At 37.5% G+C, this 27356-nt stretch overlaps 3 protein-coding genes across 3 annotated transcripts in view; 2 read left to right on the top strand and 1 right to left on the bottom strand.

Moving 5' to 3' along the window:
• Positions 1-15690, top strand: part of LOC306881310 (ras-responsive element-binding protein 1-like) — a 34471-nt gene extending 18781 nt beyond the window's left edge. Inside the window, exons 3-13 of the mRNA XM_079435339.1 lie at positions 1353-1484; positions 1572-1783; positions 4299-4388; positions 4571-4734; positions 7757-7901; positions 7994-8136; positions 8214-8403; positions 8493-11061; positions 11971-12135; positions 12423-13178; positions 13280-15690. Of these exons, the coding sequence (XP_079291465.1) occupies positions 1353-1484; positions 1572-1783; positions 4299-4388; positions 4571-4734; positions 7757-7901; positions 7994-8136; positions 8214-8403; positions 8493-11061; positions 11971-12135; positions 12423-13178; positions 13280-13761 (5048 nt within the window). The 3' untranslated portion in view covers positions 13762-15690. The remainder of the gene's footprint in view (positions 1-1352; positions 1485-1571; positions 1784-4298; positions 4389-4570; positions 4735-7756; positions 7902-7993; positions 8137-8213; positions 8404-8492; positions 11062-11970; positions 12136-12422; positions 13179-13279) is intronic.
• Positions 15691-15959: 269 nt separating this feature from the next.
• Positions 15960-24059, top strand: LOC306881311 (serine/threonine-protein kinase RIO1-like). The gene is made up of 18 exons (XM_079435340.1): positions 15960-16003; positions 16102-16164; positions 16614-16827; positions 17814-17904; positions 18034-18103; positions 18467-18509; positions 18605-18697; positions 19009-19121; positions 19215-19295; positions 19372-19458; positions 19604-19741; positions 19858-19961; positions 20041-20147; positions 21476-21541; positions 22303-22422; positions 22508-22561; positions 22827-22970; positions 23054-24059. The coding sequence occupies exons 2-18, from the start codon at positions 16115-16117 to the stop codon at positions 23162-23164; spliced, it is 1686 nt and encodes a 561-aa protein (XP_079291466.1). The 5' UTR covers positions 15960-16003; positions 16102-16114; the 3' UTR covers positions 23165-24059.
• A 161-nt stretch (positions 24060-24220) lies between these two features.
• Positions 24221-26678, bottom strand: LOC306881312 (LIM zinc-binding domain-containing Nebulette-like; the record flags this gene model as incomplete). Its single annotated transcript, XM_079435341.1, has 7 exons — positions 24221-24397; positions 24503-24621; positions 24722-24899; positions 25410-25517; positions 26125-26209; positions 26395-26489; positions 26610-26678. The coding sequence occupies 7 exons, from the start codon at positions 26676-26678 to the stop codon at positions 24221-24223; spliced, it is 831 nt and encodes a 276-aa protein (XP_079291467.1).
• Between the last annotated feature and the right edge of the window lie 678 nt (positions 26679-27356).

The following is a 27356-nucleotide window of genomic DNA, read 5'->3' on the forward strand; positions in this document are numbered from 1 at the left end:
GTAAAAGGTGCATTACACTGCAGAATATGTGCATCTATTTTCCTCAAAGCTGAATCCTTAGAGGAAATAGAGGATAATCAGACTCCTCCGTCCTCACTTTTCCAACCAGTGGAAGTACATGAGCAGAGTTTAGGATGGTGGGAGCTGGGAGGGGGATTTCCTACCCTCCCCCTCCAGCAGAGGCGATCACACCCTGCTACGGCGCACACAGGGCCGCGTGGTTAGAGCAAGAGAGAGTACAGCAGAAAACCGTCTACCCTCCACTGCTCTCACAGCCACTTCCTGCTTTGCCTTTCAACCCAACCCCCTACTGTTCTTCTCTTCACAGCAGAAAGACATTTCTAAGTTTCTCCTGTGTGAACATGCGCCCAGTCTCTCGACTCTCTTTTCCAGTCCTCTCTCTACACTTTTCTCACATTTCTCTTTTCTCACTGTGTTTTCTTCCATCTCTGCCTCCCCTCCTTCGCTCTCATGTATATGTCGTTCATCTTTCTTTCCCTCGTCTCCTCACCCTGCACCACCCCCCTCACTGGGATGGGCCTCTCTAGTGTCACACTCCCACAGCTGCCTCAAACAGTCCACAGCCAATGCTTTTCCTATCTTCACTTTTTGACAGCACAATACATAGAGCTCAGTTCAAATTGAGATGTTTGTGGGAAGAATGTCGCTTTTTAAATCCAATATGTACACTGCTATTTAAAAGTTTGGTGTCAGTAAGATTAATACATTTATTTAGCAAGGATGCATTCATTTCTCAAAAGTGACAGTAAAGGCATTTATAATGTTACAAAAGATTTCCATTTCAAATAAATACCTTTCTTTTGAACTTTCTTTTCATCCAAGAATCCTGAAAAAAGTATCATGGTTAACAAAAATATTGGTGATTATGTTTCTTGAGCAGCAAATCAGCATATTAGAATGATTTTTTGTCTTTTTGGTCAGCCATTGAAAGAGACTTATTTCCATCATACATTTAAAAACCTAAATAGAAATTTTGCTTTAGCCTAATATTATCCCTTTGCAGTCTTAACATAGTCCTTTTTTATGTTCATAATCTAGAGTTGTTGTTTTTTTTTCGGGTTTTTTTTTTACATGTTTTGTCTATTTGAATGTAAGAAAACAATTAAGAAGCACATGTGCTAAAAGAGGAAGTTGACCGATAAAGTTGCTCCTGTAAAACACACTACAGCTCCTGCATTAGGCAATGATAAGTTGATTTAGGCCATTTAGGCAATTATAAAGATGATTTCCACATGGCTTCATTTGCAGATAGAAAAAGTAATTAAGGAGTGTATCTTTTAAAATTGATGTCATATTGAGTTCTTTGAGTAACAAATATTCTCTGTTCTTAGAAATGGAAAGTGCCTCCCCCGAGAAGACTGTCAGCAGTGGTGTTGGTGCTGCTGATGTGAATGAACAGTCTCATTTATCAGAAGAGGCTGTGAACAGTCAGTCCTCCACACATATACCAGAACCCGTTGAAGGTAAGATGCCACAGTGGCTCTAAGAGAGACAGTTTATCCAAAAATAAAGATTATGTCATTATTTACTCACTCTTATCTGATTTATAGAAGCAGACTGTGATGGAAAGGACAAACCAGAACATGGAGATGAAGATGAAGGTGGAGTTAGAACGGAGGAGGATCTGTCCTCTATCAACTCCATGATGAGCACTGTGATGAATGTGGGCCAGATCAATGGAGTTGATTCTGAGCCCACCAAAATATCTCCCAGAAATGCAACCAAATCACCTTCTGTCAATCGTACTGGGAGAAGAAATCAGGTATAGCAGCAGTTGTTATATATAATATTATGCTTATATATTAGTGGTGTTAAGTGATTAATTGCGATTAATCGCATCCAAAATAAAAGTTTTTTCCTCATATAATATTTGTGTGTACTGTGTATATTATGTATATATAAATACAAACACATGCATGTATATATTTAAGAAAAATATGTAATGCTTATACAGTATATTAAATATATTTAAATAGAATATAAATTATACGAATATAAATATACATGTAAATATTTTCCAAATATATACTATATGTGTGTGCTTTTATATATACATAATAAATATACACAGTACACAAACATATATTATGTAAACAAAAACTTTTATTTTGGATGCGATTAATCGTTTGACAGCACCATTATATATATGAAGAGTTCAGAGGCTGAAGCCTCTAAGTGGCGTTTGAAATTTTCTTCTTAAATTAACATTTTTATCAGCCTTTTGTGTGTAGGTTCAGTAATTTCACTTTAATGGCAATGAATATTTTTTTTTTTTTTATTATTATTACCATTAAAGTGAAATAACTGAACATAAACATTGGAGCCTAATTTTTGCTTACTATTTTATGAATACTGTTAATTCAGACATACTATGCTACTTTTTCACATGCTAATTTTTGCCTACTATATAGTTGGGAAGTATCCAATTTTTGATGCAGCCCAAATCTCTAAGACTCTTTGTCAAGGTTAAGCTTCAATAACATATTTCACATTAGAAATAAAATGCAAAATGTTGCCTCTTTAGCTCAAGTGATGCTACAAAAGGCTGGTCCACATTCTAGAGTAAACAAACACGTGATTGGCTCGATTATTCATAAGGTGACACTTTCATTTCTATACACGCCATATTTAGTCGTAGGAATTCTCCTAGTTTTCTACAAGTGGTCTGTCTCGTTTCCCTCGTACTGTCTCTGGTGCTCTGGTGAGTGGCAGTTACATAAACTCAGCTAAATGAGTGGCAACAAATGGTCCTTGCGCTTTCTCAATCCCCCCTTTGTGAGAGCCGATGCTTGTCTTATGCCTTCAATTAAAGTGTGGGATTTGACTGAAACACTTCTCTGTGGAGAAAACAGGTGTTTCAGTCCCCCAGCCCCCTCTGCTATCCCATCCCACAGCCCTAACTGTATTTCCATATGCTGAGATTGACTCTGCACCGCTGCTCGACTGCAGAAGGTCTTACCCACGGAATTTGTGATGCTCTTCCTCAGCCAGTGCTGCTGTTGTCTGGAGAAACAGATGGAGAGGCCACTTGTTGCTCCATGTGACGCGAGCGCACAACCGCTCCTGCTGCTCTGACACATACTATCTTCATCAGGCAGGCCACATCCTGCATCTGTTTTACCTATTGTGTTTATTTCTCACTGGGGGACAAATAAACGACTCACTGGGGTTTCAGAGTCATGGGGAGCCACATGTGTTGAGGAGTCGTAGTTTTGATTGCTTAATTCATAATTACTTAAAGGGATAGTTCACACAAAAATTATGTCATTAATTAGTCGCCTTCATGTTGTTCTAGAGACAGCAAGGATCCTTACATGATCAAGGCTCAGAAACGTAGCAAGGAGATCGTTAAAATAATCCATGTGACATCAGTGGTTCAACCATAATTTTCCGAAGCTACGAGAATACTTTTTGTGTGCAAAGAAAACAAAAATAATAACTTTATTCAACAATTAGTCTCCTCCGCGTCACCCTATAGCGCCATTTTGGAGAGTATCATATACGTAAACAACATATGCAACGTATGAACGCGGATACATTGTTTACGTTCAGATCAAAGCGTATAAACAATGTAAACATTGGTGCTGCTGACATAGAAAAGCATACGTTGTTTACGTATGTGATACTCTCCAAAATGGCACTATGGGGTGCCGCAGAGGAGACTAATTGCTGAATAAAGTCGTTATTTTTGTTTTCTTTACACACAAAAAATATTCTCGTAGCTTCGTAAACTTGCGGTTGAACCCCTGATGTCACATGGATTATTTTAACAATCTCCTTGCTACGTTTCTGAGCCTTGATTGTGTTAGGATCCTTGCTGTCTTTGGAGGGTCAGAGAGCTCTCGGAATGCATCAAAAATCTCTTAATTTGTGTTCTGAAAATGAACGAAGGTTTTACGGGTTTGAAACGACATGAGCGTGAGTAATTAATGACAGAATTTTCATTTTTGGGTGAACTATCCCTTTAATGTATTTTCAGGGTCTATGACTCTCATAAGGTGTAATAAAAATATATAGTTAGTTTAGTTACTAATTATATACAGGCACAGTATGATTTAGAAACATTTTGCTATGCTGAACGTATTACAAAAAATATATTTATATTTTTAAAAAGAAAATAGTTAAATGGTACACCTTCGGTATGATTGCACTGTTAAACACTGCAATGTTGAAATTAGTCAGATATGTAAATAAAATTATATAAAACTTCATACTAATCAACTATGTAATTTAGTACATTGTAACTAAAATGTGTTTTGTCTTTTTGTCTGCTATAGGAAGTCAAAGACGAACGCTCAAGCTTCATTTGCCCCCTGTGTAACAAAAACTGCATGACGCAGCACCAGCTCACCATGCATATCAGACAGGTGCACACGCTCTCCTACACAAACACACCAGAACATCCCTACATGTACACCTGTTTACTGAACCACAACAGTTTGTCTTAAAATCAGAATTTTACTGAAACAGAACATGTTATTCTCATTTCTTTATGTATGATATATAGACTATCAGTATGTTCACGTCTGTGCCTCTTTTTGTCCTCCAGCATAACACAGATAGTGGGGGCACTGAGCACTCCTGCAGTATCTGTGGGAAGGCTTTGAGCTCAGCCAGTTCTCTGGACCGCCACATGCTGGTTCACAGTGGAGAGAGACCATACACGTGTGTGATATGTAGTCAGACTTTCACTACCAATGGAAACATGCACAGGTAAATGGTCACAGTGTTTTTAAAACTGTAGATGTTTAACTTTTCTGTAAGTGTAGACTAGCCTTTTCACTGGCTCACGATGAGACACAATAGAGCAGGGTTCGTCAAATCTTTCCCTGGAGGGCTAATCTGCTCCAGAGTTTAGCTCCAACCCTGATCAAACTCGCCTACCTGTGATTTTCTAATGATCTTTCAGACTCTTATTAGCATGCTCAGGTGTGTTTGATTAGGGTTAGAGCTAAACTCTGTAGGAGTGGGACAGATTTGAGGATGCCTGCAATATAGTATCCTGTTTAGCTGCATGGAGGTTTTCATTAATATATCGCTAAAAGTGAAGCTCTATCAACAGAATATGTGGAATAATGTTCAGTAAAGAAAATAATTTTGATTCTTCAATAAGTTTTTGTTCAAATCAAAAATATTGGTTACAGTAACACACATCTATGCAGGGTTTAAAAGCCAAAATGTGAGGATTTAGTTTTGTTAAAGAGAATTTAGGAATATAAATTATATTAATTATATAATGTATGCTGTAGCATTGTCTAAATCATCCTTTTTTAAGTGAACACACTTGTTTATACTCTATTTTCTGGTATTTTGATCATTGTCTATTGGATATAACTTTACACATATACAATTTTACAAGGTCAGTAAGCAACTTAATAAGCAACTTAATTTTCACTAGTCTTATGTCGAAATGTGTTTGTCTTGTGGCTGTACTTCAAAAGACTCCGTACTTTGTTTAATGTATTTTATTGTGTTTCTTAACGGTTTGGCATTACTTTCTGTTACTGTAAAATTACTTACTGTAAATACCATTTTACTCTTGAAAAAACAGAGGGGTAAGTCAAAAGGTAATCTGTGGTAATCAACATTGTCATAGATGCTGTTTAAAGAGTTTAATTTGTACTGAAAACATTACATTTATTAAAACAGAAGAGACAAGAAAAGAGAAATGGGGTTCGTGATGGAACTAAAAAGGATTCATGAGTTGATGAGAAGCTAATAATTTATAAAAAAATTTTTAAATGTAAATAAATAATTGTAAAATAAAAAACTATCAAAATGTAACAGTATAAAAAGATTGAATAATCTGTTTGCACGCATGTCATAATTAACTGACACCAGAGAACCTTTAACATGCAAATGCATTGTTAAATTATTGAATTATTAACTTAATCTTAAGTGGGATACATCAAGTAAATATTTTAGGTCAAAGGGGTACGAGTACGACTGACAAATAAGTTTGATCTAAATACTTCCAAGCATTATATTCATACCACTTTTAGGTTTCAAATGTGTTTCAAAGGGGTAGCCTAAAGAAATAATTGTAACTAAATGTTGTGTATGCACAGGTTGCATGCTGCATTAATAGAAATAAGTAGCTGTAGGTTTGTGGTGGAGGGATGAAGGAAGGCCTGCATGTGATGTGAGAGGCCTGATTCTCAAGGCTGACTGATATTGATGGCTGTGCTGGCTTCTTTCTTTCATGTCACCTATATTTGAGAGATGGTTCTGTGTCCATGCTTTCTTTTCATGTGTCTTTGTGGTGGAGGGTTTGATGTGTGACTCTTTTTGTTTGTGTTGATGGGATGTGCATAGAGGGCTTCCTTGTGCAGTTGAGACATGCAGGCATTCCAGATGGGGGTGGAAGAAGTTTGTGTGAGTGAGAGAGGGAGAAAAGGCAGGGGGCAGGGAGAGGGGTGCTGAACATATTTTTTGGATTGCACATTATGGATTTTTTGGGTAATTTGTTAACCGTATCGTTTCATATATTACATAACAAAAACAACTTTGCTTGGCATGTTAAATCATGCAGCAGAGCCATTTTTCCCACACTGCCCTCTGGCAATGTTGATGAGGCACTGCAGAAGTAAAACATTTACTCCGTGCATCAACTAGTAACTTTAAACACGAAAGTGGCATGGCATGTGACAAGAAATTGCAAGAACTGGAATTATGGTTGCGTGATAACATAATTATGCTGATACTGTTTCAGTCTGTAAGGTATCAACATGGTTTTTTGCTGTGGCCAGAGACATGAGATGGAACAGGATTCAGGCTGTCAGGGTTGGGTCCACATGTGGGTGACCATCACTCTGCCTCTCTGCTATTAATATCTTTGGCTGCAGAATGTAAAACAAGATTCTTACCACTGGGTCTGCTGACATTTATCCTCCCTTTCCAGTTACATACACAGTGCAGACCATTAACACACCACAGTGCAATACACATTTAATTTGAAAACGTGCACACCATATACTCTCATATACATATACCCTGTAGACCTATTTGGCCAACCGTTTTCAATGAAACACAGCTGCACATAAGCATCAGGGGCCTTGTATCTGGTTGAACCTGAAAGATGGGTTTGTTTCTGTGTAAGTGTAGGAGGGTGAGGGGTGCGCACGTTCCAGCATGTCGTAATGCGACTCCTAGCACTTTGCCTCCACACATGACCTCTGCTGGCCATATAATTGCGTTTCCCGCCACCTGGTCACTCCCCTCTGTATTTTGCATGCTTTAATTATTGAAGTATTCCAGTGGCCCCGGTGCCATCACATCACAGTGAAAGTTTTACATGGATGAGGTTAAAGATTTAAATGAACCCTTATTATTGTCATTTTTACAATTAAATTAAAGTTTGTTATTTATTAATTAATTAAAAGTTAATTAAGTTGCATATGTTGATCTATACAATAAGTTTACAACAATAAAAACAAGACTTTGCATTTGCATTACAATAATGAGAATTGAGGTTAATTAATATTAAGTGTGCTGAAGAATTGTCTCAATGCAAAATATCTTAGAAGTAATCCATAATACCTTTTTGCAAAATATATATTTTTATTGTGGACACCTCAAATCTTCAAATGTAGGTTACAATACAGTAAATGCAAATATATATCAGTATGGAGCGCATATACATGTTGCATTAAATAAAGCATTTTAATTTCTCTTATTTTTATGATGGTTGTCAATAGACAGAACTTGGTCTGAGTTTAGTTGTGCATTTCTGCAGGCACATGAAAATTCACGAAAAGGATGCAAACAGTTTTCCTACCCCCAGTTCTTACCCACTAAACAAACGCCGACGACTCCCTACTAAGAAGAAGCCCAGTGTAGAGGATGAAGTGGAGCAGGCTGAGGAGCCGCCAGTTAAAAAGGTACATTTCCACTCTTCTTTATGTCTATGACTTTTAGAATTTATTATGCCCGTACCTCTGAAGTTATATGAAAACAAATTGTCTTGTTTTAGGTGATGTTGGCACAAAAGTCTGGAGAGGATGATTCTGTTAAGAGTGAAGAAGAGATCCTTCACTGCCCCAACTGCTTTAAGACATTCAACTGTAAATATGATCTGGAAACACACATGGAGACACATCCTGACACTACACTCAGGTAGGCTCTGGACGTTGTATTGCTGTATATGCATGTAAGATATATATACTGTTTCTGACTGTTTCCTCTAATCCTAGGTGTAACAGTTGTTGCATTACCTTTCGCACACACCGGGGTCTTCTGCGCCATAACGCCGCCATTCATAAGCAGCTCCCTACTGACCCCTCTGGACAACCCTTTATTCAGAATAATCCATCCATCCCTCTGGGGTTTGGTGACTTGGCTTTCATTGACTTCAGCTGTCAAAAATTTCCCCAAATTGCACAGGTAAAGACTTGTAAATACATTAGATGAGAGAGAATTATTTTATTTCTTTTTTGGATGATGACGGAAGATAATTTGTTTTAATTATTCAGGTCTGGTGTGAGACCAATTTGCGCAGATGCGCTAGCAAGTTCCATAAATTTGTTTGTGAGGTCTGCAACAAGGCCTTCCCTCTTCAGCAGTCTCTGGATCTCCACAAATCCTCACACAAAAGTAGCACAGACACCAGCACTGAACCTCAGGAACATAACGCAGATGGTGTTATGGATGTACCCAAAGTCAACTCCCATTCCACGGATTCCAAGGAGGTCAATAAAATAGTACCACATGTTGATATTACCAGTTCAGATGGGAAAAACGGTTTCTTGGAGTGCCTGGGTCTCCAACACTCCTCCTTGACCAAGCCAGAGAAATCAGAAGAGCAAATTCAGCAGGAAATTTTAGACAGCATTCGCTTCATTCGCATTGAGCCACCTTCAACTAATCTACCTCAAGAAAACAGCAACAATCTCGGCGTCTCGATTTTGGAACCCGTTTCTCTTCAAGCCGTGAACAAGAACGCCACCCTTGGCCTCCTGTCGCTACAGCCGCTCCATGGTGTCGTCAGTGGTGGTATGTTTGTCCCAATAAGTAGTCAAGCTGCGGTGGAGCTGGCGGACATTGAACAAATGCTTAAGCTCGCAGCCTCTGTGCCACCTCAGATGCCTTTGTCTATGCTTGCCAAAGGTCTGGGCAGTCCTCTACAGGTGGACCCCAAACAGATTGCTTCTCTGAAGCAAAAGCCCTTAATCACTCCTCGATCCAGTATGGGTGCCTCCACACCCCCTCCTCCTGTCATGAACGCCCAACAGGCCTCATCGGGCAACATCAGTCCTAGCCTTCCACCCCAAACAGGTCAACAAGTGAGAACTGACAGACAATCACCAGCCTCCTCTTCGTCCTCAACCTCGTCCTCTCCTACCAACTGGGAGACTGCTCAACTGGGGCCAGATGTCATAGGAAACACGATTATCTCGTATGAAACTGGAAAGCAAGAAGAGTTTGATGGCAAGGAGAAGGAATTGAGAGGCAAGAAGACAGCCAAGGCCGAGTACCCTTGTCGGTTTTGCAAGGAAGTGTTTTCCTTCTTAGGCGGCCTCCAGGCTCATATGCGTCACCATCTGGGAGCGTCACCATACCAGTGCACCATTTGTAGCTACGCCGCTCCTGACAAAGCAACGCTGATTCGACATCTCAGAACGCACAGTGGCGAGCGGCCATACATCTGCCGCCTCTGTCACTACCCTTTCACTGTGAAGGCTAACTGTGAGCGTCATTTGCGCAAGAAACACATGAAGAACACACGCAAAGACATCGAGAAAAACATTGAATATGTAACCACCTCCTCTAGTGTAAGTGGTGTAATCGGAGGCACCACACTAGACCTCCTTGATACGGCTGGTAACACATCTTGTCGATTTTGCGGGGAGGACCTTAAGAACTACAGAGCACTTCAGATTCACCTGCGAACGCACAATGGATGTCAGCGAAAGCCATTTGAGTGTAAGCAATGTGGGGCGACGTTTCTCGCTAAAAGGAACTGTATTCACCATTTGCTGAAGCACCACCCAGATGTTCCAGAGCGGGAAATTGAAGAGCACATCAAAAGTCTTGTACCGGTTCGAGGAGACGCCACCGCTCAAGCCAACTCTCCAACCTCAAATGGGCTGGTTATCAGCACTGTTGCTCAGAATGTAGGTCCCTACTCTGGACCTGTTGAGGACCAAGACCAGCCTTTGGATTTCTCTAGTAAATCTCAAAAAATTATTCCTTCAAATGTTAAACTTGAAGGAACAGCATCTCCTCTGTTTAACGACTGCTCTATGGAGCCCATTGATCTCTCGATACCTAAGGCTCCTGAGAAGAAGAGAATGAAGAAAGAACAACCTCAGAGCGTGTCCCTGAATCATCAAGACATTAAGAAAGAACAGACCCTGGAAACGACCCCTGGACTTCTCACAGCTCTCCCAGTCTCCATTTCTAGCCTGGCCTCTGCTCTATCCAGTGACCTTACTAAGCCTTTTACTCGCTTGAAGCCATTGCTACCAAAACCATCTTCTGTTTCCAGTACTGAAATGGCACCGCTGGCCTCCATTGCTCAGATCATCTCGTCTGTGTCGGCTACTCCAGTGTTGATCGAAACAGGAATAGATGGCAAAAGCAGTGTTAGTGCAATGGATTTTAATACACTAAGTGAGAAGAAGGGCACTACCAAACTGGATTCCATTCCAAATGGCTCTTCTGATAACTCAAAGAAGAGAGGCAAGAAGAGAAAGTTTCAGGAAGAGATCTGTGATCCAAGAACGCCAGCAGGTTGTGGCATCGACTTGGAGTCAAGTGGAGAGTTTCCCAGTGTGGAGAAAATGCTAGCTACCACAGACTCAAATAAATTCAGCCCCTACTTACAACCTAGTCAGATGGAGCCAATGAAGGAAGAGAAAGAGACGCAGTCCGTCAATGAGGAGGCAAAAGAGGGACGAGAGGATAAGCCAAAGAAACCTTCACAGAGCAAAGGAAAGAAGAACGCTTATTCCAATTCAGTGCAGAAAATGACCTGCCCATACTGTCCACGTCTATTCCCTTGGGCCAGCTCATTGCAAAGGCATATGCTAACACACACAGGTGAGACACTGTTTACAATTCATAAATTCTGCCATAAAGCATTTTATTTACTTTTTTTAATTCTACAATTCAATGAGCTACATACCATTCTTGGGAAAGTGGAGGTTACAGAATTTATTAAATTTTATACACTATTTCATTTGTGAGCCATTTAGCTGGAGTCGTTCTTCAACCATTAAATAGATCTTAGATAATCCTCGCAATAGTGCAAAAAGTGTGAACAAACATGCTAAAGTTGGATGTGTTAATTAGCTCTGAAATTCATTCACTGTCTATAATTATTTACACTACTGTTAGTTTTTTGTTGTTGTTGTTGTTTTGAAAGAAATTAATACTTTTGGTCAGCAAGGATGCATTAAATTGATCAACAGTGACAGTAAAAACATTTTAAATGTTACAAAAGATTTCAGTTTTTTTATTAAATTGTTCATTTGAAATTTCTGTATTTTTCAAAGAATCCTAAAAAATGCATAATGGCTTCCACAAAAATATTAAGCACCGCAACTGTTTTCAACATTGAATATAATAAGAAATATTTATCGAGCAACAACTCAGCATGTGATGTGATGATGTGAAATCAGATGATGTGACACTAAAACCTGGAGTAATGGCTGCTAAAAATTCAGTCATCATGGAAATAAATTACATTTTAAAATATATTCCAATAGAAAAGATATATTTTAAATTGTAATAATATTTCACAGTATTACTGTTTTCACTGTATTTTTAAGGAATGCAGCCATAGTGAACATTAGAAACTTCTTTCAAAAAACAAAAAAGGAATCTTACCGACGTCAAACTTTTGAATTTATTACATTATATATTAACTGTTATTTGATCCAATGTATGAGTCAATAATGTTTTGTTTCACTCTTCAGAGTGTTACAGTTTTGTGCATTGATTTCACAGGTCAGAAGCCATACCCTTGTCCTCAGTGTGAGTCATTCTTCTCCACCAAGTCAAACTGTGAGCGCCACCTGCTCCGCAAACATGGAATATCTAATCGGACTCTTCAAAACAGTGGACCCAAACTTAAGGCTGACGAAGGATCCCAAGGAAGTACTGGTACTATTGGTCAGTAACATTATATTATATATGAATATGTAGCACTAATGGTCTTGCATATATACTGTATGAAGTAAGATCAGTTAACATTTTTATCCAAAGATGTGCTGATTTAAATAATTTTGAGATGAAGGGTTGATGTTCCTTTCATGGTATATTGTAATTTAGTGTGTTTTCTGTTTATCAACAAGACTTTTCATTTAGCAAAAATTGAATATTATTACATCATTGTGAACTTGTGAATGCAAAGCAGTGCAATGTATATAGTGCTTAACAAGCTTTTCTTGTCTTGGTAGAGAGCGTATCTGACACTGAACCTCCTGTAGCCAGAGATATTGTGGATCTGAGCTCCGTCAACCCCAAACAAGAGGAGAAAGCTTCATCTCCAGAACAAGCACCAGAACAAATAGGACAATCAGCCGCTGAACAAACAGACAGCATCTCAGACCCAAACCAAACACAGCCCGCAGAGGGAAACCCTGAGGGAGTAGAAAATAATGACGATGACTCTCAAAGTAGTAATAGTCTTGATATGAACCTTGCCAACATCCTCGTAGACTTCAAGCTTTCTGGAACAGAGCAGCACCAGCCTAAATCAACTCCTGAACCGGTTTCTCCACCAGATGAGTTCCCACACACCTGTGCGTCCTGCAAGAAGACCTTTCGCCATGCTGCCACCCTCAGCCGGCACCAGAAAATTCACATTCAGGAGGTCCAGCCAGAAGATGGAGGCAAAAAGGGAAGACGCCAACTTGCTCCTCAGAACCCAGTCACAGCACCCAGAAAGGAGATGGAGCTGGAGGCAAAGTTAGATGATGATGAAAAGGACGAGAACAGCAGCTGTGTGGAAAGTGGTGCTGATGAAGAGGAGAAGGAGAGGGAAGAGATGAGTGATGATGAAGAAGAGGCTGCTTTCTCAGAGCTTAGGGCTTTGGAAGAGGAGGGTGACCCGGCTGGAGGCAAAACTGACAAGAGGAAGAAGATCTGTGCTGTGTGCAGCAAACGCTTCTGGAGCCTGCAAGACTTGACCAGACACATGCGCTCACATACTGGTAAGATCTGGAGTATTTTACTGTTGTTATTTACTATCCTTAATTTATTAACACAATTTAAATAAAAGTTGATGCATCTAACATGACCCTTGTTGTTGTAGGTGAGCGACCTTATAAGTGCCAAACCTGTCACCGCACCTTCACCCTGAAGCACAGTCTGGTGAGGCATCAACGCGTCCACCAGAAACCCACAGATGAGGCAGAAATGAATGAAGAAATGGATGGAGCAAGAGATAACGGCGAAATGCTGGAGGGAAAAGAGGTTAGGTGTTCATCTGCAAGTCAAAGCGAAGCAACAGCTCCAATCCAGAATGAGAATGAATGTGAGAAAGCAGGAGCACCCCAAGAAGAAGAGAGTGAAGGACATGTGGAGGAAATTCAGCATCCTGAAGATACATCCATGGAGATGAATTCTGCTGAAGAACCTTGCAAAGAACCCCAGCCGGATGGGGCTGAACAGGAGGACCATCAAACATTAGTTGCCTCAGTAGAGGCCCAATCAGGCTGTGATCCAGAACTTGCAAAAATCAGTGTCCATAGCTGTACAGCAGCTCAGGAAATGATGCAGACATCCGATCAGTGAAGGGAAAATTCACTGTGTTGATTTTGTGCCATAGTTTACCAAGCTTCCACAAACACTAGGAGTTGCAAAGCCTGGCTTCTGCCGATATTTGTCTTATACAGTATGCATGACAGATGCAAACTGCAGAACAGCTTTTGAAGCACAGTGATTCTTCTCTTAATGCCTTAATGCTTTTTCTAAAGATCTGGATAAACACATAACTGGACAGTAGCAATTTTAATCCTATTTATATGATTTTTTAAAGAATCATATAAAGTCTTTATATCAATAAATTAGAAGCATTTGTATGATGAACAGAAGATTTATATATCAGCATTAAATTGTATTATTCTTAAGTCAGTTTCTATATGTTTTTAGTTTCTGTATGTAGTTGTTTGGTTTCTTTTTTTTCTTTTTGTCTTGTGGAATTGAAGAGCTTAAGTGCCTGACTCATTTTCATTATCAAGATTGGCTGAATGCATTTTGGATAAAATTGCTGTTTAGCTCTGTAATTTTTATTTTGGGTGATCGTCGGCCAATCAGTTTATTGGCAATATTTGCCCGTTCTGTATATTGTCCTCCATCTTTGAGCCTCATTGACAAATGTTGCAGAAGACATGAATAAGTGGCTGGGAAGCTTGAAACAGTGCCTTCTGGTGGCGTAGAGTGTGAAGTATTATATTATAAGGCCTGTGCATCAGAGAGAAGAGTGCTTCTGAGTCAATGCAGTATGTCAGTGTGATTCAGAGTACATTTGATGTATCTTTAAAGTGTGATTTGTGTTTGGGTTTTGTGCTTGTACTGGAGATCTCCCTAGGATTAATTTTGACCTCAACACTGGTGTTCACACTAAAAATCGAACACTTTTTTTTTATCCGGTAGATATCGGTTCTATAAAAGATTTCTAAAATGTATCCCTTATACTGGTTTATGTTAAAGGGATATCAATCTTCCCTGAAACAAAAACTGTATAGTCACTTTAGTAACATTACTTGTTGTTGCAATGGAGTGACTTGAATAACCCCTGAAGCCCACACAAAACTTCATTTGAGATTCAAGGAATTTGAAGTCCTCTCAGTGGCAAAATGTTTGCTAGTTTTGATTCATTTTGAAAGCTGTGAGTCTTTGGATTTAAAACCAATTGAAACATTGTAAATGAACTGGTCTTTATATTTGTTGAAACACGTTTTTCTTTCTTTTGTTTTCGTGTAATGATAGTTGTACTTGTAAATGTGTACAAGTGTATGTGGGTGTGCACAGTCATATGGATAGAAAACACTGAACATTTTATGCAGGTATTTATTGATCAGTCTAAAGCGTGTGGTTGTAATTTTGAAAAGCCATGTAGAATCCAATTTGTGCAGCGAGGAGAATCAAAAAGATGAATGTTGTTTGAGATTGTGAGGTTCTCTGCATTTTCAGATACTTTGTACATTCAGATGCTTTAGATAATTATATCTTTTGTGTGTCTTTTTGTTTGTCAGCTAATGAAACCTTCAATTCAGCTATCCATTCATTTAAGAGCATTGAACCATAGAGTATATTTTGATGGGTTTGACATTATGATTTTAAAAAGAATGATTTGTGCATGTTGATCTAATTTGAATTTCTCAGTTATTCTCTTTCTCAGGGGCTTTTCAATATCTGTGTATCTGTCTGGCGTATTAAATGCAAGCTCTGTTCACTACACTACATTTAAGAGAATTTGACCGAATTTGGTCACAGTATGTTTAGGCCTAATTGTACCAAACCTTTTCTGCAAAAATGTAGCTAATTATTGTAATTAATTAAGATATCAGTGACCATGTTTGTCAGATGGATTGCAAATACCTGTCAGATCAATTCAGATGTAGACAACTCCTTGCTTTTTTCACCTTGTTTTTTTTCAACCCTGTAAAGCAAATAAATCATCCAATCAATAAATGTACACTAAGAAAGAGTGAGAAATTCCGTTCTGTCTACATTTTTTCTCAATTAAAACTTTTTATATAATATTAACATTAATATTATTATAGTATTATTCATATTTAATATTATTATTAACTTATATTTAACAAAGTATTTAAAGGTGAGAACATTCTAGCAACCTCCCTCCTTGCCTACATATGTTTGATATCAGCAATATACCTTTATAAAGTACAATGATTAGTCTGCTGAAAATGGGTGCTTATTTTAGCGTTTCGAGTTCTCTCTTGAGCCTTCTCAGCACCCTTATCCACATTGCCAGTGAGAGTACGCTGGTGTGCGTGCGTGCGTGCTTTTGGTATGTAAGCGTGTTTTGACGGTGTTTGGTCAGTTCCTTTACGTTATATATTTTATTGAGATATACTTTAAGGATTCGGTCGTTTTGTTTTATTGAAGTTAGAGCACCGCCATGTATCAGATTGTACCAGGGCAGTTTGATAACGCGGACGAGACGGGGAGGTATGAAACTTCATTAACTTAAATTGATAGAGGCGATATTAGTCTGTCATATTAACGTTACAGTATATTGGTACATTAATATATTGGTACATTTAACGTTACATTGGTTGTGATCATGATTTCTATGACATTAATAATGAGTCATATACACCAAAATGAGAACACACACACACACACATATATATATATATATATATATATATATATGTGTGTGTATGTATGGATGTGTGTGTGTGTGTGTGTGTGTGTGTGTGTGTGTGTGTATATATGTGTGTTGTTATGGTAACGTTAGTTGTATGTTTATTTTTATGACAGAATGTGTTTCATGTTTTCAAAGGGGCAAACTGGAATTATTGTGACTTATTACACCAGCAAAAAATCTAATAAATACATTTACAGTTAATAAATGCTAAATGGGTTAAGTTTACACAATGTGTGGTATTTCACAGTGAGCCTGAAATCAGTCACGTCCCTGACAAGCTCTCCCTGGAGAACCAACTGCATGAAGTTACTTTACAAACCTTTGAAAATGATAAGCAAGGTGAAAATGAGGAGGACTATGATGATGAGGAAGATGATTATGATGAATGGGATTGGAGTGAATCAGGAAGAGGAGACTTCACAAAGCGCTACACTGCGATGAGGGCTGGGAATAATCCACAGGTATTTGTTAGAGAAGGCCAATGTTCACAACAAACCTGGGCCCGTATTCACAAAACATAACACTAAGAGGTCTCCTAAATAGTAGTAAAAGTTTTTAGCAAAGAGTTTTCTCTTAAAACCTATTCACAAAGCTGCTGAGACAAAAGTTTACTAAGGAATAGAGAGAAGTCTTAAGCCAAGAGTTGACCTCGTTGCTATGGATGATGTCAGCATGCTTACTAACTATGCACACAGTGATTGGCTGAGATTTATTCATAGAAATATTGTAGAGGGCAATAATATGTTGTCATATTCAAATAGGTTAAAGGTTAAAAAATAAAAATGTTAATTGCCACATTCAAGTAAAGATTTTAAAATGCAGGCTAAGTGTCACTACTTAAACAAGTATATGTTCAGCTAATTGTCAGACTTTTACATGTATGCTTCACATAATTAGTGAATATGCATATAAACAGCCTTTTAATTAACAGAGTAGAATTATCATGGCTGATAGTAAGACATACAATCGTAAAATAAAACCAAACTGGACACAAGTACAGCTGTTACTTCTTGCCCAACTGGTTAATGAAAACAAGGATACAATCAAAGGAAAATCTGGAGTTGGGATAACCTCCAAAACCAAAGGTGTTGCCTTTATAAAAGCTCATTATCATCAAATATTTCTAAAATGTTTATGTTCCGAGGCAGATTGCTGGCAACAGCCATTTTATAGGATAGTTTGTGGCTTGGTCTTTAGTGACTTGGAGTCCTCTTCACTGCTCCTAATGTTTCACAGATTTAGGAGCTGGTTTTAGGGCTAAAACGCTTTGTCAAATACTTTGAGTATTTTAATAATTCTTTTAAGATTTTCTCCTAAATTGGTGAGTTATGAGCTACTTTTAGCCTTAAGATGTTTTGTGAAAACGGGCCCCGGTGTTTCTCGAAATTTGTGTAGGTTAAATGACAATACATATAGGGTTATGTTTTCTTTCTTTTTTCCCCACCAGGCTAATCGTCAAAGTTCTAATAAAAATTTCTTAAAAATATCCACTCCATCAGACAAGGTCCTGAGGAAATTTGAAAACAAAATTAACCTTGGTAAGCTTTTTATTACTTAATCAAAAATTAAATTGTTGTGAAAAGCTGTATGTACTACAGATTTAGTCTATTTATTGACAGAAAAAAAATAGTTTTACGTTTTCTGATTCGGGTATCTTTGTTTCACAGATAAACTGAGCTATGCTGATTCTGTGATCAATAAAGTCACTGTGATGCAAAAGCAGAGGGACGCAGACACGTATGCAAATTATTTTAGTATTTCTATAGTATTTGTTAGCAATTAGGTTTTATTTGTATACATTTATTTTCATTTTAGCTTTAGTCGTTTTATTATGTGCTTTTGTCATTTTATTAGTGTTTTTTGTGTATATTTGTATTTGGCTTTAATTTATTTTTAATACAGTTTTAGTAATTACAAGAAAATGTGTGCCCTGGCAACTCCCTAAACTAAAAAAGTTTTTCTTCTAATGCTTTAATTGAACTATTAATATTTTTTTTTTTTTTTTTTTTTTTTTTTTTTTTTTTTTTAGTTGCATGCAACAGACATGATTTTCATTCAGATTTAAGTCTTTAATCTTAAAAAGCTCATATATTTTTGCAGGTTTCGAGTAAAGGACAAATCAGACCGAGCTACTGTTGAACAGGTGTTTGTTTAAGCTTTATTTGTGATGATTTCACTTGAGCCCCAGTGTTGTAATTGATGCATTCTTCAGTGTGATATTTGAATGTGACTGTACAGGTCTTGGACCCTCGTACACGTATGATTCTGTTTAAAATGCTCAGCAGAGGTGTCTTTTCAGAGATCAACGGCTGTATCAGCACCGGCAAAGAGGCAAGTTTGTTTTAATGTCATTTGTGTTATTGGTAGATTCATTAGTTTTAGTTCATTTATTCTTTTAGTTATTTTAGTACTTGAGGTTGAAAATGAAAAACGGGGGTTTTTTCAGTAAATTTTTTTATATTATTTTAAGTAGTGAAACATGTTTTTAGTTAACTATTATAACCCTGGTTTGTTTGGATTTAATCAGTAAAATTATCCCTTACTATATTTTTGGTACACTTGGGATCTTTTACTAAGAACTAATGTTAATGTTGCTATTTTTTTGGGCGGGGGTTTTCTCTCTCCTGCATTTTGTACCGCAGGCAAATGTCTACCATGCAACTACTGCAAAAGGAGAAAGCAGAGCGATCAAAATATACAAAACATCAATTCTACTATTCAAAGACAGAGATAAATATGTCAGCGGGGAATTCAGGTAAGACAGATGTCTTTGTTCAGGCATTTAGTCCTATTTAGCCTTATTGATGTGAGATTAAGCACTGAATTTCTATGTTTGAATATAATTTAGGTTCCGCCATGGCTATTGCAAAGGCAATCCTAGGAAAATGGTGCGCACTTGGGCTGAGAAGGAAATGAGAAACTTAATCAGGTTAGTATTATGACTTCTTTTTCTCTCATGAACATTTATGAGTGTTTGTCTATAATGTGCATCCATTTATCTCAAGACTACAGACCGCACAGATTCCAAGTCCAGAGCCCATCATGTTGCGGAGTCATGTTCTCGTCATGAGCTTTATTGGTCGAGATGACATGTACGTGGACATTTACCTTCACCATTTACATACGCACAAACACTTCTCAGCAACTGATCCAAACATGGCAACATTTCAGAGTTATTGACAAATTCCTAAACGACGCTCCAGGCTTTTTAAGTGATTTTATTGGTGTATTCCTCAGGCCTGCCCCTCTGCTGAAAAACGCTGTCCTTTCTGAATCCAAAGTGCGGGAACTCTACCTACAGATCATCCAGAACATGAGAATAATGTACAATGAAGCTCGTCTGGTCCACGCTGACCTTAGCGAGTTCAATATGCTGTAAGCTGATTTTATATTATACACAGCATTTATAAGCATCAGTTAATGTTTAATTGTCCTGTGATCAGTGGAAAGGGAAAGAAAAACATTAAGCATTGCTGTGTTCTGGTGTGCAGGTATCATAATGGAGATGCTTATATTATTGACGTCTCTCAGTCTGTTGAGCACGATCATCCTCATGCTTTAGAGTTTCTTCGCAAGGATTGCAGCAATGTCAATGGTAATTATACAGCCTTGACTAGTATAAGATAATATTAATGTTAATGTCAACATTTTTTAATTATTTTTTGTTCTCTCAGACTTTTTCCAGAAACATAATGTGGCAGTTATGACTGTGCGTGAGCTGTTTGAGTTTATCACAGACCCCTCAATCACCAGTGACAACATTAATCAGTACCTGGACAAGGTCAGTGAGTTGCTTTGAAGCATTATCGTTAATCCTAACGACAGGCTGTTTCTTTTTCTTGTGACTTTTTGTGCATTCAGACAAGCTTGATGTGATTGGTTACTAGAGCTGGGTAAAATATTGATTTCTCGATTTTAATTGATTCTCATTTTTAGAAAAAATATCAATTCAAGAACCGATTAGTCTTGGGCAACTTCTTTGTTTACAGACGTGACGTAATGATGCAGTGCCATGCTCGAATTTCCCGCGGAAACCTACCCGTACCACTAAAATTAGAAAACATTATTATAAGCTAACTGTTGTGAATCGGGCTAAAGTAAGGCAATAGTTTTGAACACTGGCTGGTTATGTACTTCCTCAAATATTGATTTCGTATCATTTTTAACCCAAAAAGTTACGAACTGCAGCTTTAGTGCGCTTCCCATCTTATAAATCGCAATAAGCTTTGTGCTTTGTTACTTTTGATATGAAACAAAGTCTCAGATTTCAAATTCTGTCCATATTAATACAATATTAAAACAATAAATGCCGTTTTGGCGCTGTTTAACGTGGACTGACAGGTCGCCGTAGCGCGAAAAGCACGTGAACTAATCGTCTCCTTCGCTTTAATACCAGTTTCAGCACAAAATAAACATGAATGAACGTTCGAAGGTATGTTAAAAGAGAGAGTACAACTTACCGACATTCCGTATCCTCTCTCATATGCTCAGTGTTTCAACCACAAAAACAGCTTGTACACAATTTAACATCACATTTACCTTAGAAATAAAAAAATGTGGTGACCATAATCTCGCTAGTCAGCTAGAAAAATGAACTACAGAGAGGAGAATTTTGCTAAATATATGCACTGTATAACATATTCTTTCATTTTTACTGTTCTTCAGTGTTTAATGTATGTTTGAATAAATCCGTCAGGTTTTTATGACAGCCAACATTTAAATGTTTATATTTCAAAAACGACTTGGAGTAGAAATATAATTATGTAATTGTAACTTCATTAGTATAAAAACGTCACTGAGTGTAATTTAAGTGTTTGTATACAAATCATCAGTTCATTTTAACCTTCAATATTATAGAAGCATTGTTACCCGCTGACACTCGTGTATATTTTACAGTATTAGCTGATTTTTTTTTTCCTTGAGAAAATCTATCATGTACTATACCTGATATATATTTAAAATAATCAATACTGAGTCAAATAAAATCGAATCACAAGCTTGTGAGTCAGAATCGAATTGTGAAATTTGTGTCAAAGCCCAGCCCTATTGGGTAAATACTGTCCATGTGTTTTTGTAGATTGACTAAATATGTTTGTGGTTTACCTGCAGGCGATGGAGATAGCATCTGAAAGAACTGCAGAGGAAAGATCCAATCAGGACAAAGTTGATGAGGAGGTGAACTCATTTTTTAACATTTCTCAACATTTGCATCCCTGTCCAAACTACCAGAGTTCACACAGTCATGGAAAATTATTAAATTATTAAATAGTAATGTGCAGTCCTGAAAAAAGTTATGGAAATGAGATGTAATGAAAATGTAAAATATCATTGAAACATTCTTTCTGTGGTAAATATGAGGGTTTTTTTTTCATTTTGGTTTTCCCCGCACTAAAATAGTCAAGAAAATAGTCAAATATTGCTCTTTGTATAGAGTAAAGGTCAGTGTTGTTATAGTTAACTAAATCTAAAACTATTAAAAATCATTTTCATTAATTGAAAGAATGCTGAAATAAAATACAACTTTAACTTGACAAATTTAAACTAGACAAACAAAAATTTATGTTGGCAACAATCATAAACTAACCAAAGCTTAAGTTGAACTACTAAAACTGAAATCAAATTAAATGAATTTAAAAAATACAAAATGGCAAACTAAAATGAATGCAAAAAAATATATATAAAAAAATAAAGCTAATACAAAGTATTAATAATAAATACTATAACAGTATATAAATAATACTGAAATATAACTGGTAAACACTTTTTTTTTTATTGTTTATACTGGTAAACAATAAATATATATATATATATTTTATAATATATAATTTTTTTATTTTTTTAAACCCCATATAGTACAGCAATCATGAAACTTGAAAGGTCATTCATTGTTGTGGGAACCCTTCTAGTGATTCACATGTGGATCTGTCTCTAAACAGGTGTTTAAAAAAGCCTACATTCCACGCACACTTAATGAAGTCACCCATTATGAGAGGGATGTGGACGCAATGTTGAAGAAAAAGGAGGAGGCTTCTTCTGAAGATACAAACACAGACAATGTACGTCTCACCACCCAAAATGAAAAATAATGAACTAATGCTCTGAGAACTAGCAGTGGTTGAAATGATCTGTTTTCCATTACAGATCCTCTACCAGACAGTGACAGGCCTCAGGAAGGATCTTTCTGGTGTGCAAACGGTGAGGAGAATGCCGTTTTTGTTTTAAAGAAGACCCATGTGGTGCATTAATGATTAAGCGTTAAGTTTAAGACACCTTATGTGGCCAAGACTTTGTTTTTGCTATTAATGCACCCACTAGGTCTCTTTGGAATTTTCTTTGCCTTCATGGCACGTGGGAGGATTAAGACAGAGAATATAAACAGCCAACAGCCATTGCCAATCAAGCGTAATGACAATGAGAAATCAGATTAAAAATGCTGTTGCTGAATTTTTTTATTTGATAGGTACCCTCGATACTGGAAGACTCCACAAAGGATGATAGTTCAAGCTCTGAGGGAGAGGAGGAGGATGACGACGATGATAAGTCAGAAGGGGAAGACGCAGGGGAGGGTGGCAGCCACACCGAGGAAGCACAACTGGACAGAAAAGTACCTAATGCGAACAGAAAATGTTGCAACAGATGAATTGTTTATGGGTTGTGAGAATAAGTTTGTATTCCTGTGTCTTTCAGGAAAAAAAGAAAATGGTTAAAGAAGCTCAGAGGGAGAAAAGAAAAAATAAAGTGCCAAAGCATCTGAAAAAACGTAAGGAGAAAGTTGCCAAAATAAAGAAAGGAAGATGAATATGGATGAGATGAAGGTGAACTGAGATTTTATCAGAAATGCTACATGACTGATGGTAACAGTATTTAAGCTGAGAACTTTTGCTGACGAAACGCCAGTCCCTTAACCGTTATAAATGCCTGATATCAGCATCATATTTTTGAAATGTTTATTAAAAGTATACTTTCTGTGATTATACTGCTTGAATGGTGGGTAAAATGTTTTAATGCAGACTGACAATTCAAATAAATGTTTGTTATAGTGAAACATTTAATTTACATTGTGCAGAACAGTTTACACAAATACTCATGTTTGACAAGGCAACATGCTGTTAAAAATAATGCACTTTCATATTTAAGTGACAAAATCCTCTTTACAATCCTCTATACATCTTGTACATTTAACATTTATTTCAAAGTAAATGCCATGTTGGGTCAAAACTGTTTGTTACATGACACACACTACCTTTCCAAAGTTTGGGTCGCAAGATTTTTGTTTTTTGGAAGAAGATAAAATCAAGTACAGTAAAATTGTAATACTGTGAAAATGTAAACCATTTAATATAACTTTTCTATTTTAATATTTTTAAATGTAAGTTATTCCTGTGATGCAAAGCTCAGTGTCACATGATCCTTCAGAAATCATTCTAATATGCTGATTTATTGCTCAAGAAACATTTTTATTATCAATGCTGAAAACCGTTGTGCTACCAGTTGTGTTTTTGTAGAAACTGATTTTTAGGATTTTTTTGTTGAACAGAAATTGTAAAAGATCAAATTGATTTTAAATAGAAATGTTTTACAGCAATGTAAATGTATTTACTGTCACTTTTGATCAAATTAAATCATCCTTGCTGAATAAAAGTAGTCATTAAAAAAAAAATTAATGAATGAATAAAGAAATCTTACATGTGCCAAACTTTTGAACAGTAGTGTACATTCACTTACACTGGATATTCAGAGTAACAAAATAAGAAATGTAACAATATAAACACAAAGTGGGACAATTCGCACTGTTAAAATAGAGCTGTTCCTCTGACCATTCAGATATGGTGTTTGATTTGAGGCTCAGTGAGACTAGCGAATGCCCTCTACATAGTTAGCAGGCAGCATACCCGACCTCCCTGTCCTCTGTACCGTTCCATACATCCAGCCTTCATCGATTGGCTGCACGTTCTGAATGATGTCACCATCCCGGAACGACACCTCATCGTAATCCTGCGCCGTGTAGTCATACAGGGCCCTGTACACAGTCTGGTGACCAAGTTTTTGTGCATTAAAAGTATTTTATGGAACTGAATACATTTTAATCAAAAAGAGTGTATATGCTACATAATATTGCAGAAAATCAGGACTCACCATGCTCATGTGTTGTGACCTCATCTGCATTGACCTCAGTGAATGCATGCTTGTCTGATGCATGTAGCTGTGCCCATGGCTGTGGCCACTGGGATAGTATGCACCAGGGAGAACAGGCGCTAAAACAATTACAGTTGTAATTTTGATATAGGTAATATACTGATTTCGCTTTTTTAGGGTTCACTACCAGGTGTGAGCATATCACATTAGAGAACTTACCCACAATGACGCCAGGTCTTCGATCCACCTCCATGATGTACTGATGAACCCCCTTATGTGTGCTGCTCCTCACCGTCTCATGGTTAGGTGTCATCTGAGCCCGTGCCAGGTACGGCCCGCACATTCCCTGAGTGACCCCATGCAAACCTGACACCTCAAAATCCTTATGATACTTTGCCTGCAAGAATGGAGATGTTAGCTTTTTCATCCACATGTAAGTGTGATGTATACACTACCACTCAGAGGTTTGGGGTCAGTAAAAATAATACTTTTATTCAGCAAGAATGCATTGAATTGAGTCTTCTATTCGTTACATAATGCAAAAAATGTATCATGGTTTCCACAAAAACTGGGTTCAACACTGATAATAAGAAAAATGTCTTGAGCAGCAAATCAGCATATTACAATGATTTCTGAAAGATCATGTGACACTGAAGACTGGAGTAATGATGTTGAAAACCCAGCTTTGCATCACAGAAATATATTACATATTTATTTAAAATAGAAAACATATTAAACTAATATTTCACATTACTCCTTTTTACCACTGTTTTTTGATCAAATAAATTCAGGATAGGTCAGCATAAGAGACTTCTTTCAAAAAACATCTAGTACAGTAATTTATCAAATTGACATATTTGTTTTTTCCCATTTGGCTACATGAGTTTTTCTGCATTTCCAAGCATACATTACTGATCTGATCCTGGGCCTTCCTCAGTCTCTGTAGCTCTGGATTATCCAAGACAAATTTGAGGCCCCGACCCTTACTCTGTTCAAAATCCTTCCTGTACTTGACCTGTAGAACAAGAAAACCAGGAAGTTGTTATGGTGTTCTGGGTGGTTTTAAGTGTGTTCCTGTTTGGTTGTGAAGGAGTTCTATGTGGTTGTTTCCAGTCCAGATTTGAGCTTATCTTTTCTTTTTTTCAAATCCCTAACACAACGTATGAGCAATATTAAATGCAGCAGACTAATTTTGTGTCATGCAAGTACATAAAATATATTTTCACAGCTTGCTGACCTATCTTTCAGAAAAAAAAAAAAAATCTGTCATAATGCCAGGATTAGGTCACAGTATGGACTTGGCAGCATCTTTGGGCTCCCAGGTGGAGAAGCTGAGGGGATCGGCCAGGGCACCACGGAGTAGACAGCTGCCTTGCTTTTCTCCATGCTGACCTCAAAGTATCACACCCAGTCCCTCCCTGGCAGCCGAAACACTCACAGGGATGTAAGTGATTGTCTCATCCCTTTGAATTGTGTCTACCAATAACAACAAATAACATTATCCTACCCTAGATATATTCCCTTTAGATTTAAAGCAGTATTTTCAAAATGTATTTTTATCATGTGTAATAATGTGATTATATTATACTACAGACTACATAGTGAACAACAAGTGATCTTACCTGACTTTGGAGCTCGCTTTGCTGTCTCAGTCGTAGGTGCTCAGGGGTGTCTGTCACAATTGTAAAGGTCTGTTTTGGATAATGCCTTTTTGGAGAAAGGAAGTGAGTCATTTGGGGTTTTGGACTCTACCATATTCATGTTCTATCAAATAAGTAGAATTCAGGTTTAGTAAACATTTACTTAATTTTTTTCAACACTTCCCATTTAAAAACAAATTACCAGTGTATATGATTATTAATGAATAATAAACTAGTGAGGCAATAACGTACGCGTTGCAGTAAGGCTTCTTCTCATATCCCTTGTAGTTGTTCATGTTGAGAGTCATTTTACACACCTCACAATGGAAACATCCTTTGTGCCAATACTGCAAAATGAGATGGAAACTGCACATAAAACTCAATCCATGAAAGATATTTATGAAAGAACGTTATACAGAAGCATTTATATATTTTTAGTTATAAGCATCGGAAGGAAGAGAACATACCTTGTCCAGGCAGTTCACTTTCTCTGTTGCGTAAACAATTTTCCCACAGCGCGCGCAATGAGGATTCATTTTTTAGCTGTTGCTATAGTCCGGGGAAATAGCATAACTTCTCCAGTCACTCCGATAATCCACTAACTTGTAAAATATCTCAGATATGTCAGACTTGATGCAGCATGCGGTGAGTTTATGTCGCAGAGCTTTAAATCGCGTGGCTCGCGAGTGTTTATCAGCGTGCTGCTGGTCTCGCAGTGAGGGAACTGGAGCAAAGATGCGTGAGATTTCACCAAACATCACCCACTGAGACTGTTGGAGGAGCAATCAGACACTGACCGTGGGGATTTGGCTTTTCTGTACATGCTCAAAGAGGCAAAAAGAGCAAAGCAAATTGGTCTAAATAAAGAGTCAGGCTTTGTAAGCTGTGACGCGTTTTATTTCGTCTTTATGGTGTTTTGTTACAGGTGTGAGAAAATGGTTTGCATGATGTTTGTAATGGTAGGCTTCTTAGAGATGTTTGTTATTTAGTTTCTCTCATCACACATCAAACCTGGACTAAAGAGACATAGATAGCACGCATCTCGTTTCTTAATTTGTAGGATGAGTAGCGGTCACTAATCGTGAAGAATAATGGCATCATAATGCCAAAAGAGGGCAGTAGAACACCGAAAGATATTGTTAGAAGAGACCGTTAGAAATAATGCTTTTACCTACTGAATGTAAATGGCTGGTGATTACGACAGGGGACGGTAT

The sequence above is a fragment of the Barbus barbus genome (assembly GCF_936440315.1).
Source record: "Barbus barbus genome assembly, chromosome: 15".
Classification (NCBI taxonomy): Eukaryota; Metazoa; Chordata; class Actinopteri; order Cypriniformes; family Cyprinidae; genus Barbus; species Barbus barbus.